This window comes from Pyxicephalus adspersus, chromosome 3 (genome assembly GCF_032062135.1).
Source record: "Pyxicephalus adspersus chromosome 3, UCB_Pads_2.0, whole genome shotgun sequence".
NCBI classification, from domain to species: domain Eukaryota; kingdom Metazoa; phylum Chordata; class Amphibia; order Anura; family Pyxicephalidae; genus Pyxicephalus; species Pyxicephalus adspersus.
The window spans coordinates 31,544,746-31,558,806 of NC_092860.1; the positions used below are offsets into that span (position 1 = coordinate 31,544,746).

At 36.0% G+C, this 14,061-nt stretch overlaps 1 protein-coding gene across 1 annotated transcript in view; it reads right to left on the minus strand.

The window, feature by feature from the left end:
- Positions 1-751: 751 nt before the first annotated feature.
- OSTF1 (osteoclast stimulating factor 1) overlaps positions 752-14,061 on the minus strand; it is a 24,803-nt gene continuing 11,493 nt past the window's right edge. Inside the window, exons 2-10 of the mRNA XM_072404139.1 lie at positions 12,794-12,840; positions 10,778-10,828; positions 9,909-9,972; positions 8,664-8,717; positions 8,144-8,251; positions 6,753-6,802; positions 5,734-5,812; positions 3,761-3,859; positions 752-1,171 (exon numbers count right to left, since the gene is read on the minus strand). Of these exons, the coding sequence (XP_072260240.1) occupies positions 1,113-1,171; positions 3,761-3,859; positions 5,734-5,812; positions 6,753-6,802; positions 8,144-8,251; positions 8,664-8,717; positions 9,909-9,972; positions 10,778-10,828; positions 12,794-12,840 (611 nt within the window). The 3' untranslated portion in view covers positions 752-1,112. The remainder of the gene's footprint in view (positions 1,172-3,760; positions 3,860-5,733; positions 5,813-6,752; positions 6,803-8,143; positions 8,252-8,663; positions 8,718-9,908; positions 9,973-10,777; positions 10,829-12,793; positions 12,841-14,061) is intronic.

Consider the following 14,061-nt stretch of genomic DNA (forward strand, 5'->3'; position numbering starts at 1 on the left):
ACAGAGAATAGAAACACATTAAAAAGCTGGCAGTGCAGAAGGAAACATCTGTGCTATGCTTTAATATTTCCTTAAATAGTATTAAAAGAAATTAGGCAGAATACTGATGTAGAAAACCAATATTAATCTTTTACCAGAGAAGTTAGATGATGTGTGACAAACATCATTAAACAGAAATGAATATGTATTTCTGGTCTCCTCTAAAAAGACGATATTTAAAGATATCTCTTCTTTGCAAACTTGGAGCCACATTACAGTAAGGAAGTTTGGATATAGTACTAACTACAAATGGTGTCTCTGTCTCTCTCAATTCCAGAAATGAAAAGACAAAATAACCTTGAGTATGCTTGATGCGCATGTGGTCAATCAACCTGTCCTGTGCTCCTCTGCAATGTAGTTACTATATATACAATATCTATTAAATGTATATGTCAATGAAGAACGTTTTAGCTTTGTGACACTTAAGATAAACCATTCAAATACAGGCAAATTCAGCCCAGCACAAATGCATGCAATAAACAGTCTAGTACACAAAGGGGTTTATTTATAAAACAGGGAATCTGACATACCCTTAAACATTCCCTGGTGGGAATCTTCCAATGGCAGTAATTGATTACCACCAGGGAATGTCAGGTGGTTCCGTTTTATAAACAGAGCCTCTAGTATATTATTGGATTTAAAGAACAATAGGACAGCAGATTTTTTTAAGAAACATTTATTACGTATGCAAAACAAAATTAAATATAACCAGTTTGATTGTCTAACAAGTTAAAACATTTAATTAATGTTAGCCTTTTCTTTTAGTCAAAAAAAAAGTTTATCAAATTTTGAAAGAATCTGAAAAAAGAAATAGAAATCAGGCACAGTACATAGATCCAGAAATAAAACAACAAAAATAAGATGTAGTAACAAAAGTCAAGTGCATAGTATACAAACAATGTAGCCAGATAATTCTCTGCTATCGTTTTTAATATAATAAACAAAAAATCAAAAGTACAGTAATAAAACATCTTGTTGGATGATGCATAGTTTAGGTCCTGTTCAAATAAAGGTGCACACTGGAATGGCAAATTTGCAGCTAAACCTGTTGCTCTGATTCTTACAGCTGAGAATTAATCAGAGTCTTCATCGTCAAGATATTCTTCTGCATTACTGGACGTTCGTGTGACTCCTGTGGAAAAAAGGATAGTAACAGAATAAAAAGTACTGACATATATTACATGCTAGGAAGTAGACGTTATTGTAACATCAGTAATGTAATTGTTATGGGCAACAGAGGCATTCTTAACAAGTACTTTTCTAGAATAAAAATATCCCCTATTGCTAGTGATGACTGAAGGTGGTCAGTCCTGGTATACTGCTAATAGTGAGGTATGGAAATCCAAAGAGACTCGAAGATGCCATTTCTATTCAGCAGAAAAGCTGATTGACTGCAGTCTAAGTTGGGCAAATGAAATAAACTAAACTTGCCAAATACAATCACCTTTTGAGGTTTTTCTATTACTACAGATATGAAAACTCAATTGATTAGTCTTATGGCATATACATGAATTTCCAAGCAGTTAAGTAATACTCAAATGCAGTAAAATTTTCATCCTAATTCATTTTCATTGCAAATATCCAAACACATTATTATCGCCATGGATATGGCTGGGTTTAAAATTGTTCCTTAAGTAAAGCATTTATTGCATGCAAACAGATTCACAGGTATGTGAGTCGAAAACCAATAACATATATGTAAATGGGTATGCACAACAATTGTAAACTAAGAGAAAAAGACAAAATATTTTCAAGGAAGCTCACATGGTGGTTACCGGGAACAAAAAAAAGCTTGTGTAACCTTAAAAATATCAAATCCATTAGTGCAAACTTGTCCCTGTCAGTATACTGTAGAGTGGGACCCTTGTTCTCTACGGGAAAGAAGTGGTCCAACATGGTGCACTAAAACAGACATAGAACTCTGCAATCAATAGTAAGAATGAGGTTTCCTGATTGTTGATAAATACTTCTAACTTAGTAGGGGGTCTGTAACACCAATAGGACCATTTCTTGGCCCTTGAAAACAAAAAATCCACTCTACAGTTGCTGCCAGGTTATTCTGCTCAGGTTGGGAATGCTTTAAGAAGAAAAGTTTGCACGAACCCTGAACACCTCTTATTTTTGCACCTCCAATGTATTAAGTGGATGTAAACTGGGTGTTCAATTGGGCAGTGAGTACATAAGTTAAACAACACCCAGGATAATGGTGTCATTCTAGTAGTTGATCGGAAATGAATGGTTTCTTGGATCTATTTGGTGATAATATGCTTAAAGCGTACCTAAACTCAGAATATTCACTTAAAAATTGTTTTGTTTTGTTTTTTTTTTTTTTAAGTGCAACACCCTTTTTTCCCCCAAAAAAAAGGGTCCAGCATTGTCTAATTCTCAATTGTCTAGGCGAACGAGAATGAATGGGAGGGTAAAGCCTTGGTTCTTGGCTGCTCCTTCTGGGCATGCCCAAGCATTTCGCGCATGCGCAGGAGACTTTTCGTGAAAAGGGAAAAAATCTCATGCATGCGCAGTGGGATCGTCAATTTTTTTCCAACCTACGTCACCCAATCTCACACCTGGGTCGGGTGACTTAGGAAGAAGAGGCGAAGATGTCGGCACCCAGAATGCCGGCCTGAAGGCAGATGCCGGGACGACCCGGGACCCAATGGAAGAGACCTACAGATGGATCGGACTGCCCGATGGAAGGCAAGTGTATTTTTTGTGTTTTGGGAGATTTTGAGTTTAGTTCCTCTTTAACTGTATGTAAGCTATATCACTGCCACAGTTCATAATCAGACCAATCCAGCTTGGCCTGTACTTAAGATCTATAACAAAATCATTGTAATAAAAGGTATGCGCTTCGTGATTTTTAATTAACTGGACAGTTTTTAAGAGGCCTAAAATAATTTTTCCTTCTTGTAAAACAGCAAGAGATATATTTAAACATCAACAGTGTTTACTGATGGAGCAACAATGAAGGTCTGCAGTCATGTAAAACATGTAGAGCTAAGCAGAACATATTAAACAGATGTGGAAAAAAAAAAATCAGCTCCTGTGGTGTACTACGCCAATTTCCAAGGCTTTATGAGTGTCAATTTATCCCTACCTGTTCTAATGGATAACACACAGGTGTATATTTTAGGGTCAAAACACATTTTCGAGTGACATCTGCAATCATCTGGAATCTATCTTTGTATCCAAGGCTGGACTTTTTCTAATACGTTACAGAGTTTTGTGTTATGTTTAATTGTTTCCTATTTAGTGTAGTAATCCCAATAAAAGAGAAATATGGATTACCACACCAATTCATGAATTCTGGGTTTATGCAGATGCCAAAAACCAGCCTCTTCCCAGTGCAGGGTTTGGACCTTTATGTCATATGGAACTGTATTCTGATGGCCCAAATATGTTCTGAGCAGTTCAGGCCAGGTGCTCAGGGCACTTGGTGGAGGGGTCACACTCTTCTGAAAGTGTGTTGAAAGCAGACACGCACTGGGATAACATTGACCCAATCATTGCCCAAATGTCCCTTGCCATAGGAACATTAGTTAACATTGCAGTGAAGAGCTTGGAAAGTGCAACTGTGTTTCTAGTTCTCAGACCTCAAAACAAAGGTATTGTCAATTTAACTGATACTATGAAACTTTGGAAATTAGGTTTTAAACAAATTCTGGTCACAAAAAGTTCATAATGATTATAAAAATGGGCTCATTAAAAGTGAGGATCGTACCTTGTGCCTGTCTCTTTTTGAGAAGGGAAGCACACTGAGCATTTGTAGCCATATCCAAAGCCAGTTTTTTCTCATTATTTCTTAAATCTGTTCTTGCTCCTAAACAGAACAAACAAAGTGGTAGTAAATATACAGAACGTTGAAGAAGAAGAAAAATATTTTATTAATCAAACCCCTAACAAAACAATCTAAATTGTAAGTTTGTGTGGGAATTCAAAAAGCAATCCACTTACAAGTAAGCACATAAACACATCAAGTATTCTTGTGCTGACGCTTGTATTTCTGACCATAACATTTTATTAACAATAAACCTACTGTAAGTACTATGGGGATTCATTATTGTGGATGTTGCAGTAAATGAACTTGCATTAAACTTGCCTGAGCTGTTACCTTTTCAACAAATGATTCTGTATTCTAACAGATGAGAAATATCAAAGGACCCACAGAAATGAACAGTTAATATTGTCAAGGTGCAGAATTGTTGTCCGATTTGATATTTAGTATTTTGTCAGTAAATATTACTTCCCCTAAATGTTTATTGTGGATTTATTCTTTTATGCTAGTTCCACAGATTGAACACATTAGAACAAATTAGATTTCCAGAAAGCAAGGTCATCCCTGATCTAAAGTTTGATATGACTATAGAGACTTTAATGGGTACAATTTGGGCCAAAAAGTATTTTGTTGATGAATTAAATCCATCAATCCCTCCAGGGATCCCGGATCACGTTCCACATTGTCCCAGTATCCTCCTTCATCCCAGAGCGGAGGAAGCCATCTTCTTCGCCCATCTTCCTACCTCACCTGATCTTGCACTGCGCAGCTGCGAAATCGGGGTGGCGTAAGTTGGGGGTAGGAAGAATGACAATCTTACTAAGCATGTGTGAGATCTTTTTTTTTTTTTTTTTTATCCTAATAAAGAAAAAAACCCTTTTGCAAAGAAAGAGCAGCCAGAAGCCTCCTGGGATCCATGACTTAAGTATCCCAAGAGGCTTTGCACCACGGTAATCAAGACAGAAAGGAGAGGGTCTTTAAACCCCCTTACCCCAAAAAAAGAAGGTAACTTTTAACTTACATAAAAAGGTTGTCTACAAATTTTAGTTTAGGTCTGCTTTAAAACCCTCTGATCATCTTGGAAACATGTACCAGCCATGAGCAGGTACTGAACAAAAATCAAATTTTCTTTTACAAGATGAATGACATTATGGATTGAAAACCGATGGCTAAAAATGAAAAAGGATCCTAAAAATACATTGATGGCTATAGTGCATCAAAACCAGATTCTTTAGGGTGTCCTGGTTTTTTTTTTGTAAGATTTACAATCTACATCAATATATAGGTTTGCATCCTGCATCTCCCCAGCAAATGGAAACATGTCAAGCATCAGTCACAGGCTTAATACATAAACCCAGCTTGGCAGGAAGTGAAGCAGTGGCTTCCTGACCAGCAAGGATTACAGGTATAGAAACTGGATGAACAGACCTTACCACTGGCTTCACAGACAGTGTGACCACACTTGAAACACCAAGCAGAGAAATAAACCCACAAACATAGCAGAGCAAGTCTAGGACCTACTTTTTGCACCCAGAATATAGAAAATATATGTAGCTGGAAAAACTAATTTCACCACAATGTGTCTTAGACTTTCCTGTAGTACCAGAGACAAAGATGAAAATTACAACAAGCTGATTAGCATTGCTTTAAAAAGACTATAAATAATATACAGCAGTCAAAACAGTAAAATAATGTGTCTAAACAATAACTGATGTATGTAATAAATCAGCGGTCATTGTAGAGCTAGGCTTGTCCACAGAATGTAATTTCCAAGAAAGATAAATTCTTATTGATGCTACTTAATGACAGATTTATAATGGGAGTAGTTGTAACTAATGACTTTTCCAAGGGTCTTTTGTCATAGAAAAAAAAGCAATGTGATAATTACTTTGCATGAATGATGAAACACTAAATCTCACCTTTCAAGAGCAGCAACTCTACAATATCAGCATATCCTTTCCATGCAGCAGCATGCAGAGAAGTGTCTCCAAGCTTATTCTGAACAAAGGAGATTAAAATTGTTTTCATTCATTTAAAACACGGGTACTGTAATATTTTAAAATGTTTATTAAACTTGTCTAAAGAGCTACAAGATTGGCTTTTAGTTCAAAAGTGTGTTACAAGCTTTTAACATCTAACCACCCACCTTCAACAAGTTTGTTACTGCATGTTAAACTGAAACTAAACTCACAATACTCACCTGTCCCCGTTCTGTTGCAGGGCACTGCCATCTTTACCTTTCTTCTCTTCCTAAATACGATCTTTGGCCATCTTGTTTAATTTCCAGCATGTGCTGGTGATGCCCGAAATGTCAGGCAATTGCCAGTTTCTCAGGGTGATCAAGCAGGTACGAAGTATTATTTCAGAAGAGACATCACCTGTCCCTACGTGCAATAATAACCTGATTGTGCATTTGTAAAAGTGGAACTTTAGTTCCTCTTTAAGTAGCTAGAATAAAAAAATAATGCAATTTTCATCATACACAGCCAATGTACAACAGTGTAGCATCGGTATTCATGCCAAAAATTAACCTAAACCATGAAGGAGTGCCAAATTCTTAAAAGTAGATCTAATAATAATTATTACTGTCCATATATTTATAATTGGGTCTAAAAGAATAGTCATACTTAACAGTTAAAAAAATAAAAAAGACATGTTTCCTTGCTCACATTTTAAGCCCCAATTCACACCTATGTAGCTGTGTGGTCACATAAATGTATGTTTTGCTGTGGGAATAAAAGTCACATGAAAAACTTTCTATTTACATGTCACAAAACAAAGTACACACAGTACCGGGCATTTCAGTTCAATGCACCACAGGTCAGTATGTAAGATCTGTTGGTATGCCAAGCAGAATGAATGCATAAAGTGTGCAGTACCACACTGCACAGATGTGAACCTGGCCTTAGGGATAAAAATAACAGAATAAAATCCTTACCTGCTGGTTAAGTTCAATATTTGGCTGTGCAAGTAAGACTTCCACAACATCTACAATAAAAGAATAAAATAAGTTGTTAATGTGTTCCCAGACGAATTGGAATAAAATTGGTTTGGCTAGATAGGTAAGTTTTTGTCCAATGGATACATTTACAGGTACACCAAACAAATGGAACCATTTAAAAATCATTCAGTAATGCTTGTCCATCTGTACCAATGAAGCAATGAATTCAGAACATTTGTAAAGATGTGGGACCCCTTTTTCAGATTCTTTCCATTATCTGTAGTTCAAAAAAACATCTTTTTAAAGAGACATCACTATTCCAGATCATGTCATAAGAAAATATACCTAGTTATACATAGTCTTTATATAAGAACGCCTACTGTACTAATTAATAAAACAAAAGGCTGGCTAGGCCCACTTCCACCAAGCTAATTGTGCCTATAGAGTACCACTATGTAAACTACTGGCAGTATGCAAGTAATTGATTGGTTACTCTTTAGATAGTATAGCTTCTTGAAGTATTATAGACATTTTAAATCAATTAATACAAATCTGCAGTTTGATTTTTTATACAGTAAAATTTAAAACCAACCTCAACAGTAGAGGAAATAGCCAAACTTCCTAGATTGGCCTCTACTTTCTACACTAGAAAATACACAAAATAAATGGTTTTCATTTGAATATATCCTGGGCTCATGTCCCAAAATGTTCTGTTCATATATAAATATGATGATGATAAAGATACAATCTTCATCTCAAAGAATTTGAACCTCAAAAGAGTTTTGTCATTTTGTACTCTAAACTAACAATATATGAGTATTAATATTAGTGGGACTTTGGTACGTTGTGTAAGTTTTTTTTCATTGCTTTTTTACTTATTTTGTCATTTGTATTATTATATGATTCTGCAAACCTGAATTGCATACACAACATGTTACATTAAAAGCTCAATTTGTCACCTTAACAGATAAACAAATACCATTTGATCTAATAATTTATGTGCACTCTTATGAATCTTGGTGTCATTTGTGTATTTCTGGCAGATCTGTGCAGGGTGACTCCCACCGTAGGGTATTCCCCACCATAGGTTCTTATAGGCAACCCTGTAGTGAGCGGAGCTGATCTGTCCCATCCATAACTCTGATCTTGGAGCAGGTTACATGCAGCAAAGTGATACCGACAACCCCACTTTTACAAGATAACTGAGTTTGCAGAGGAATTTGATGTACAAAAAAACATTTATATCCTTTGTGGCTATTGATACATTTAAATGAAAAGTGTTGTACCCAACGTTTAGTCTTAATACCCATTTGTAGAGCACAAAGTCTGAAATTGTTTACACTAAGAAAAAACCTAAATACAGAGTCATGAAAAAATGTAAAACCAACCTTTATGTCCTCCATGGCATGCCCAGTATAGAGCAGTGCTTCCAGCTTTGTCCAACCCATTAACACCAACTCTGTTTTCAAGGCACTCTCTTAACCAACTCAGGTTACCTAAAAAGTTATCAAAAGCATTGACTTCAGAATACAATGCACAACTAAAATGAATTTTTTGTGCTGGAACGTTAATAGCACAAACTTATGCATGACTATTTGTTAAGCCCATAAAATGTATTAAAAAAAAACCCAACACTGTAAGCAGAAATTACAAGACATCGATAAAGAACATTGACATAGGGCAGCTTAAAATTTGACCACAGAAATCCACTGCTATCCTATCTGAAGCTAAAATTCACCTATAAACATCTAAACATTTATTAGATATATTCTTAATCATCAGAAGATTAAATGTTTAATATTAGAAATAACAGGGCATATAACAATTGAAAGAGGTGCCGCCAAGTATTACCACAACTGATGGCTGTAAGGTCAGGTTGTACAGTAAATAATCACATATAATACATACCCCGTTTAGAAGCTTCATGCAGTGGATTATCAATTGATTCTGCTTGTTCGGCAACTGCAAAAAAATATAATATTACCACCAAAGTATATATAGGTTTTTATGACAATATTAAAAATTATCTAAATACTGTAAAGCAAAAAAATTTACCCATTTTATGAAAGACAATACCAAAGGAAAATGCATGATGAAAGCTAGAACTCCCTGAAAGGCTAGAAACTAGCCACCACTTCTCACTTATTAGTAAAGCCCATACCTCTCTATTGCTTGTTAGATCATCTTAAACCTATGATATGGGAATCAGAATAGGATGCATTATTAAACTGTTTTTGATGCAAAAGGTTCAGTTTAAGGGCTTTACAACCACCACCAATGTACTGGTGACATTTACACTTACCGCTAATGTAGAAGGGCTTTTATTAGGAATGTCCTATCTAATGGCAAGTAATGAACAGGAGGAGGTTCTGAATGTGGGTTGTCCACTGACCATTACAATAAAATATCTGGGGGATGTTTTGACTTTTGTAATGAAAAAGAATATTAGAGGTAAAGTTTTAAATATTAGGGGGGCAAAACGTCAGGAGTAGCAGAGATTTCACTGGAAAGGAGCTAAGAATCACAATTTGTATAAAAGGCCATGTCATGTGACATAATCTTAGTAAGAGAACGAATGAGTTAGAGGGCTCTAGCTCTAATATATCCTAATCCAGATTTATTTCACACAACTATCTATCTCCCAAAGGAGAAAAAACAGCCAATGCATTTTAAGGGGGAAGTCCCAGTTATTCACAGCCTAAAACAAAATAAAAATGAAATAAACATCTTAATATATATAAAGCACAATCTCCAATCATAATAAATAAATTAACATTTATATGCAGTAAAGCTTTGTAGTAGTAATTTTGTATTGTTTTTATGCATACAAATGTACATGAATTAATAAATATTTTCGAGTATACTCCAATATAACAAAGATATTTCCTTCTTTTTTAGCTCTGATAAAAGGAGAATGTTTTTAGCCTTCTATTTTTTTGCTACCTTCTTGCTATGCTTAAATTTGGTCCAGCACTTCTTGGACTTTTTTTACTGCTATTTGTAGTGACATCCTTGAAATTTTGGATTTATTAGTTGGTGTATAGTGCAATTATAAAATGCAGGCCCATAATCATTAATGATGATTTAACCCAGAACAATAAAACAGGAGCATTTACCTAAAGACACAGATTGTAAAACAGTTTATTAGCTTACCATAATTGCTTGGTATAAGTCCTGTCTTTCCTTTACAAGTACCTTTCCACCAATTTTTATCACTCTGGAAAAAGAAAACACCTTACAATTAAATTTAAGAAATGGGATTTAAACTCCGCCCTGAGCCTGCGGACCACCAATATTTTCTCCACCCGTTGGCGACCACTGACCTAAAGTATACCTAAACTCATGAACATAAATGTAACATATTGCAGCCACTGGTCCTTATATGTGAAACTTTTTTGCAAAAACCTAAAATATCTGTTGATCTTGCCAGAAATGAAGGGTCCTTATTAATTAGTGTAAATTGAACGGACAGCACAAAAATGTATAATCTAATAATCCTCCATAAAATGGAGATGTCCAATCTGGTGGGGGTGGGGGGCAGCAATAGCTGCCAAAATAAATACAGTAGAGGAAAGTTTAGCTACACTATGACAGAAAGTGTGTTACTCACAAGGTTAACATTGAGAGAATAAATGAGAAAAAAAAGTAACCTCATCTAAGGACTGGTAAACTACGATCTGCCAGCCTGTAATTAAAATTAAACTAAGACAATAAATGTCACTGGAAATGATCATTAGTGACACTGACACAGTAGAAAAACAAGCACTGTAAAAAAAATGATTGCTAAACAACATCATAAACACTGTACTGATGCTAGATTTGTACCACAAACATGAACAATTATCTCAGACAATGACATTCTATCACTGTTTATGAGATTTAAAATACAGGAATCACTGATCTCCCTTCATAGGCCCAGAAAACAAATATATTTCCATTCTATTGCCATGCATGCATACAAGAACAACTCTAAAAACCTAACCAGGGCCTTGGACAGAGGGTCGGTTTACCTATAAACTCACCATATCTGAAATGTAAAGAATATCTCCTTCATCGAAATACAGTTCATCAGGCTGAAAAACAAAAAGCAAAACAAATGAAAATAAATGGATTCAAATATAAAACCCTGTTTAGAATACCAATGCACTGTCTTTGTATGTGTCTGCAGCTTCTGGATTTGTGGGAAAGTAGTATTACACAGCCATAGGGATAACTCCTCTTTCAAATGACAATAATCATTTGGCTTGTAATGTCAAGAAATTTTCTGAGTTCATCAAAAAGGTTTTTTTGTTTTTTTCTTTTAGAAAACTTAAACAAACTGGCAAAATCTGACCTCAATTAGGGGATATAAGCTGCAATTTATACTTGGTGCGCAAGTTCAAAAAACAAAAATGCTTTGTATTGCAGCCTCCCAGTTGTTGGATGTACTGAATCATTTTTTTCCTTTATATTTTTTACCTATTGATCCAATGAATAACACAGACCCTGTCCATTCATTCTTACAATTCAGACACCTCTTCTAGATAACAGTCCTTGTCCTAGAAATCAGGACCAGCAAACCCAATGGAGTAGAGGCATACTGAGGAGGTATTTCTTTGCTTAGTGACCATGTTCCCTGTCAGTCCATGAGAAATGCACCATAGCCTGATTGCCTTCTAGTGCTATCCCATCCTGTCTACGTGCTGCTGTGGATAATTCACGATCCTTTCCAACCACAAAAGACTGAATAATGAATGAGTGCTGTACATACAGTGCCATTCTGCCCTACGGAGAGGGGAGAACGAGCGAGCGGCACCTCACTGCACTCTCTTCCCTTCACTTGTATTACGATCATTCGTCACCTGCCAGGAGGAACCCACGAACGACGTCGGACGAGTGCTGTACACGCGCCAGATTCTCGTCCGATACCAGCCATTAAGCGATAATCGGACGAGAATCATCTGACGTGTGTATGTAGCTCTAGGCTTATGTTTGCATTAATAAAACAAAAAAAATCCTAACACCAAACAGTACAACACGTCTGCGTGCTAAGCAGGAGAACTATAAGGCCAACTGCAAAAAGTAACATATCTCACTAAATGGAAAGGCAATATGGCATCTGTTTGTCATTTCTTATATCAAAGTGTTGTGTGATCTTTGCTCTGTCTTAGACCACCTGTCATCCAGGAGAAACATTTGCAATCTCAAACATCAATAAAGTGTTTGTACAGTTGTCCCCTGACATTGTTTAGTGACATTTCATGGAGAACCGTTGAACAACCAACTGGGGTTGACCGCTGTAACTTCTGATGAAGAAGGACACAGCACCTTGCATCATGGTAGTCTTCCCCTATTTATAGGGGGAGCAGTGTGTATAATACAGTTGTGTGTGTAACTTGTTTAAGCTCACATAGAGGTTCTCCAACAAGCGCACAGTCATATCTCCCCTATTTAACTAAACATATGAATTGGACATCTATTGTAACCATCACACAATCTATGCAATACTAAATGTCTTAAAGCAGAATTAAAAATGAAGGGTTTTGCAAAAAAATAAAAATTACTTTGAATAAAAGGGTTGTCCACTAATTTTTAATTTAGGTACGCTTTTAAGTGTTGCACAAATAAAGAAGCTTTTATATACATGAGTGGGATGAATAGTTAATTTCTGGGAAGGTACTGATATTAAAAATGAACACAGTAATTTGAAATATCAAAGAATATTAGCATATCAATTTTAGTATTTCTTTTTTATATTTTTACAGCTCAGTGAAGAAATAACAAAGAATCATTACTTTCCCAGTACCTCAATGTATACAGATAGAGTGCCAATGCAGATTACTAAAGAGCCAAGTGCAACAAAAATGCAGTGATGTGAGGACACAGCTCTCTATTGTGCACCAGTATTTGGACCTTCTGTAAGTTCTGCAACATATAAAGTTTCCTAGAAGACCTAGAATATCTAGCTTAATAAAGACAACCATGTCTAAGCACCCTTGTAAAGGGCTACTTAAAAAAAAATGGCTGAAACATTGTAATCAATATTTATCATAAATTACCGTTCTTGGTTCAAATGTGTAGAGAGCCCGGAACACTTTGACTTGCCCTAAAAAAAAGAAAAAAAAGAAGTAAACAAAATGTAAGAAATACTATTGCACGTATCTCAATTTACAAAGCATTATAAGACGGTACACCATCCTATGGACATACACCTACACTTTTTACATAAATGGACACTAACACTTTTTCTTGATTTACCAAGCTTTGAAATGCGGCAATGCATAGTAAAGTGTCCATACTCTTTTTCTTCTGTTGAGAAAAGGGAACAATCACAAACGAGAGGCAGAGATGTTCCAACTGTTTGAAAAATCCCTGTGAATCCAAGCATTCTTTGTAAGCGCAGTCTCTTGGGACTGCTTCCATGTACAGCCTTTTTACAACGGGTAACAGGACTTATAAAATCAGCCTTTGTATGCCGTCTCTTAGAAAATGGTACTGCATGCACTTATAATGCAGTCTGACTGTGCATACTTTTGCAGGTCTGTACAATCTATAAAAACATTTCTCAAAATATTACTTAGTACCTTCTAAAATCAAATACAATCAGTTATTGACCTGCTGATCCAATCAGTAAATGTACAACTGCACTAAAGCCAACAAGTCCACTCAATGTCCAGTCTGTACTCCCTGCTCTGCTTCTGGGTTGTTTATGCTTGCTCACATTTTACTCACTTGCCCTAAGAGATGGGGAGTGAGACAGGGATACTACAATTTTATTTAACCATTATGAGATTTAGAAGCCCACTTAGAAAACCATTAAGATCAGGAATTTTACCAGTTTGTGTGCACTTTCACACATTGGGCCTGATTTAATAAAGCTCTACAAGACTAAAGAAGATGGACTATCATGGGTGAGCCTGAGTGATCCAGCAAATCCCAAAATAATCTGGTCCAGGATTGAAAACATTTGCCAACTCTTAGCAAATGATTTTCAGGAAATCCATTCCAGGCTTGAATGATCACCCAGGTTCTGCTATGAAATCTATTTTCTGCAATCTTTAATAAATTAGACTCAATGTAATAAACATCTTATAGGTCCCAGAGGAATTCTAATATGCAAACTATAACTTTTACTATTTCGGCTTTTTGAAGTGATGGTGGCTTCAAATGTTCCATAGGGTGTTGTGAAAGGCAATGCCCCTGATTCATCAAGCAAAATCGGATTATCGGTCGCGCATTCGTATTAGCGATCCGGAATCGTGCGCGATCGCGCTATTCAACAACCGGAAAAGCTCGCGCACGGAGCCGCGCTTATCCGACAGCTTTT